Source organism: Microtus pennsylvanicus, chromosome X, assembly GCF_037038515.1.
Source record: "Microtus pennsylvanicus isolate mMicPen1 chromosome X, mMicPen1.hap1, whole genome shotgun sequence".
Lineage (NCBI taxonomy): Eukaryota > Metazoa > Chordata > Mammalia > Rodentia > Cricetidae > Microtus > Microtus pennsylvanicus.
This window is the reverse complement of record NC_134601.1, coordinates 110,692,438-110,697,909: the sequence shown is the minus strand read 5'-3', so window position 1 is coordinate 110,697,909 and position 5,472 is coordinate 110,692,438. Positions and strand designations below refer to the sequence as shown.

Sequence of the window (5,472 nt, the reverse complement as noted above, 5' to 3'; positions counted from 1 at the left end):
TAGTATTGGAAACATAAATAGTGCTATTGCAATTATGGTTATTGGAAGAGAATCTATGGTCACTAATTTATTAAACCAGCATAATCCCTAACAATAATCTATAACATTTGTCCTTTACCAACAGGTAACTGTAGATTTCATCTCTCTTGGAGGAAATTTCTTTCTGCACTAGACAGAGACCACAACAGAAAACCACAACCAAATATATATGCAGAGTCCAGTCACAGAGGATGTTCTCAAAAAAACATGCACCCTGCATCAGCATCAGCTGCTGCCTCTAGGTTTATGCCCTGATTTTCTTGTGCCTAAAAGAAAAATTAAACCCTTTCCTATGCCCTAAATTCCTTTGGCCATAGCATTTTATTTCTACAGTAGAAACCCTTCCTGAGACATTAATGAATGTACCACTTGTTTGAGGTGTCTGATATCCTACAGTAGATTAAGAATTTCATTTTAGGTACTCTGGATGTGATGTTGGCTATCAAGAGTCATTGCTCATTTCAGATGGCATAATAAGTATGTAGGTCTCCAAGTGCATATTTTGAAATAATGGTTCATAAAATTCTATTTCCCTTTTCCCAAAGCAGTCCCCTTACTAGGAATATTTTTTGGCCTTTTGTTCTAAAAAAGGAAGGGGAGAGTATAGAATTTTCAGTTATCATTTTTGATAACCATTGTATATCCTTAATTCTCAATTTACTGTGAAACTGTTCCCATTGTTAGACCACATCTCCTTTGAATTTCTAGGGGCTTGTCATTTAAGTCAGGGTGATTTATTCACTATCATATTGATATTAATAGGGTGTTATAGTGTATACTCATTGTTAATTTCACAGAATCTAGAGTAACATATAATGTTTTTGGACACACTTGTGAGATATTATCTTATTTCATTAACCTCTGGGAAATCCTGCATGGGGTTATTTTAAATAGGTAGGTTGATGTGGAAAGACCTGTACTAAAGGTGGGTAGCATCATTCCATGGCCTTGGGCCATGGACTGTATGAAAAGGAGAAAGCCAATCAAATGCAGCATTTGGGTTTCTATCTATGATTACAAGGTAATTAGCAATCTCAAGATCCTGGCACATGACTCCCTTGCGACTATAAACTAGATCCCAAACTTTCAGGCAAAAATGACACTTCTTTCAAGAATTTAGATCGGTGTTTTCCTTAGGGAGTTTCTCAAGTTAGTCCATTCCTTCCAAGTTATACCTAATTAGAATTATTTTATTGCTTTAGTTGATATTTTCTCTGTGGTGAATATTTTCTCTTACATTTCCCTAGTAAATGTCTCATAAGTAAAGACATAAAAACCTGTGAGGAACTATAACAAAGAATACTTGTTAAGCTAATTAAGTATAGGATAGTATTAAAATGTTTTGTATGTAATAAAGATGGGGTACAAGGAGAACAAAAGTTGGGATGAGATTCCTCAAATTTAAAACTCTTGTAAAAGAAATATCAAAAGGAGTAAAAGAGGGAGCAAGGAAATATGGGAAAATCTTCACAGGTATTTTGACAAACACATTGGGGAGATTCCTTATAGCAATCTGTAACATACTTTGGGAAATAACATCTGGTGGATAGTTGCAATTTGTACAACGTGGGAAATCATTCTTCTTTAATTCTTATGAACTTACAGAATAATGTAAGGGGTCATTGTATTCTTATACTCCTTTCCATATCTACTATGTTTCTTGATAATTTACTGTCAGCAAGAGCAATTCAAATACAGAACTCATAAGACTAAGTGGGCAAGAATTTATTTAATGAAAATCCATAAACCTCTTGATGAAAAACTGAAGCAATTAAGACAAGAAATGTAACTGGAAGCCCACTTCTCTTCATTGGGCATGGTTCTGAATCTGAAATTTTAGGGAGTTATCCAAAAAATACTGGTGATAACTCCTTGTAATTTTGGATTTTCAAGCATATGTAAGCTGGAAATTCATATTTAAATAACAGAATATTTTCCGGAATGCCGCGGAAGAGTAAAAGAAAGAGAAATTATGCCACCCACTAGAAATAGAAAAGAAGAAAGGGTTGCCATTGCCAGTGCAGTGCCAACCTTCTGGGTATCTGGGAAAGAAGGAGTGTGGAAAGATGGGGGGAAGTCAATCCCAACGTTGCGAATGATGGATAAATAGTTGAACAAGTTGGACAGGAAGACAAAACTGCTAGCAATGACGTTCAGAATCCCTGGCAGGATGAATGGATTGTAGGTGTCTTTCTTCCGGAGTCTCCCTGAGTACAATTTCCAAAGAGCCACAATGAAAGTGACTGTGGCAATCATGCCGAGAAAGCTGGAGATCAGTAGCAGGTGTTGAGCCACTCGAATATCAAAAGGGATGAAGCTGTCCTGGTAGTTATATTTGTAACACACTTTGGAGATGTTGGAATTGCCTTCCTGGTGGTGAATGCAGACTTTCCACATCCCCACTAAAGTCATTCTGGGCTTGGAATCCATGGGCTCCTGAAAACACCACACTCTCCACTGAGGGAGGCCCAGGGAGGCACTGCACAGGATCCATGCTAGGGTGGCCAGAGCAAAGCCTCCTAGCTGCTTGCTGGCAGCCCTCCTGGCCATCACAACGGTGACAGTGAACACCAGGCAACTGCAAAGAAACACAGGACATCATGAGGATAGATTCTTCAGGACTGGAAGATTATCCCCTGTGGGGGCAGTACCAGGAAGAAAGGTTATGTTGAGCAGATGGACTTTTGACCAGGAAACTCCTGCAGGGAGTGTGTTCTGGTCAAACTCAAAAAGAATTGCTCAGTGGGAACATTTAGTAGCACATTGATAATCCACACACTATTAAGATTTTCTTTTTCTACTGTTTACGGAATCACAATGAATTTTGGTTCCACATATTTGGTCTTCCAGATAATCATGATAATATGAAATTTCACACCAAAAATATAAAGTTACTTCAAGCACAACATTTGGATAATTTATGAAATATCCATATCATGGCATTATATGCCAACCTTAAAAATAGAAGTGCAATTATAGATTAAAGATTTTTTTAATTTAATTTATTTTTTTTATTTTTACTCAAACCATTTAACTATTTATTTGTGTGACACTGTATGTCTCTGTATCCCAGGCTGGCCTAGAACTATGTCCCCATTGTGGCCTTCAGTTAGAAGCAATCCTGCTTCCTCTCCTTTTCAATTGCTGGCACTAGAGGCAGTAGCCACCACACAATCTAACTAATGTCAGGTTCATCAAGTGTGAGAAGTTTGTCAACTTTATAATGACAAATTTCTCATTGTATTGATGAACCATGGTTTTACTGATCAATCATTGAGTACCTATATCTGGATTAATACCAAGATTGACTTAAAATCAATGGTGTCATGTGCATCATGTATGGAAAATGTCATGTATAATATATATACATATATACTTATATATGTGAAACTTATGTATATATACATTCACATTGTCGTTGGTTTTATCCTCAAAAAAAGAATTGAGCTTGTGTAATAGAGTGGCTAGTGTGTATTTTAGAACTTTCTAAATCTAAGGCAGGATGAAGTATAGAAAATTTACTGTAGAAAGAAAATAAAGTTATAGTAACTGTAACATAATCTGCAACTAAGAACACAAATCTCAAAACTATAAAAATGACTGCAACTAATAACACCTTTTAATAATAACTTTAAGAAGCAGTGATGTCTACTTCACAGTCAATAGACTCAAGTTAGGTAAAGAAACAAGAGGTGTCTTTGTATGGTTTACTACGAACTCAACTTGTCCTCAAAGTTGGGAGTGAAGTTAGATTGAAAATAATTAAAAGTATCCTAAGCAAATAGGAATAGTAAACAAACAGTTTCTCTACCCTAATTTCACACAAGATAGACTTCAAAATAAAATAAATGAAAGAAGACAAAAGAGGGATACTTCCGGGACACAGCATCTAACCTCTCTATCCATCCAGATCTCACTTGACATTCTTCAGGGTCTAACCCAGTGAGTGTCTTGGACCTTCCCCTGACACATAGACTTCCCAACTAGCAAATCTATCCTCAAGACCCATACCTATGGCCAAGTCCAGTCTAACGACCAATGTGTGCATTTCAAACAACCTCTAGGCTTCTGCTAAGAACAACCCTGCTTGCCTCCCATCTAGAAGGCGTCTCCTATACCACATAAGACTTCTTCATCTAGTCAAATCTATGCCCACCCTCAAGTCCTGGACCATGAGGGACATCGTATGTTCACTGTTCACTCATCTCAGTTCACTTTTACCAGTAGACTTCATTATTCTCTCACCATTTTCAACCTCTCTGTACAATATGCCCAACATGCCCAAACTTTTTCTTTTTTGATCCAATCTGGTCTGTGCATATATGACAAAAAACTAGCAGAATAAGTCCATATGCCTAGACCTCACTGGAAAATCAAATCAATATGAAAAATCAAGTCATTTCTTTCTCTCCAAAACCTACCAGACCTGGACAAGAGTTTGTTAATGAGAACTATGTAGATGAACCCCAGGACAAGGACATATAATTTAAAATGACAATCATAGACTTCAGTAAAGAATCCCAGGAATATAAAAAGACAAAAAGAAACAGTCATTAAAGTTAAAGAGACAGAACTGAAGGAGAACAAATGCTTGAGTGATGCCCAAGAACACACAAACATAAGATTGGTGAAGATGACAAAGTCAGTCTTGGACCTGAGAACAGAATTCCACCAGGAGATAGAAATATTGATGAGGACACAAGCTGAAATGAAAAATCCAGTAACTAAAGTAGAAAACTCAGGGGAAAGCCTCGTAAGTAGAATGACTGCAGCAGAAGAAAGAACATCAGAATACAGAGATAAAGAAGAGGATCAATATCAAACAAGCAAGGAATATGAAAATTTTTACAAAAACACAGAGAAGGAGCATACAAGAAATGTGGGACATCATAAAAAAACCAGAACCTTCAAATTATAGGCATAGATGAGGGAGAATATTGCCAAGTCGATAGCACAGACAGGGCACTCTTTACGATCTTAGAAGAAAACTTCCCCAAATTAAGATAAGGCACACTCATGCAAATACAGAAGCACACAGAATACCAAATAGACCAGAATGGGAAAGAAAATCCCACAGCATATTATAGTTGAAACACTAACTATATATAAATATATAACAAAGAAAGTGCATTTAAACCTTCATGGGAAAAAAAATAGATAATGAGCCAGGGACTTAAACATAAAGGTCCCAAAAGAAGAAAATGTGAACAAAACAAATCACATTTCAAAAGTTGTTCATCATTCGAAGCAATTGAAGAAGTGAAAATCAAAACTTGAGATTTCCTCTTCATCCCAGTAGGACGGCAATGATTAACAAAACGAGTGACAACTAATGCTGAAGTGGGTGTGGGGGGAAGAGTTCTCATTCACATTTTTGGGGATTGCAAACCTGTAAAGCAACTATCAAAATCAATGCAGAGAATTCACAGGAAA

General features: G+C 36.7%; 1 protein-coding gene across 1 annotated transcript; it reads right to left on the bottom strand.

The window, feature by feature from the left end:
• Positions 1–1,956: 1,956 nt before the first annotated feature.
• LOC142840493 (claudin-34-like) lies at positions 1,957–2,589 on the bottom strand. Its single transcript, XM_075956985.1, has one exon. It carries the CDS (start codon positions 2,587–2,589, stop codon positions 1,957–1,959), a length of 633 nt encoding a protein of 210 aa, XP_075813100.1.
• Positions 2,590–5,472: the final 2,883 nt, after the last annotated feature.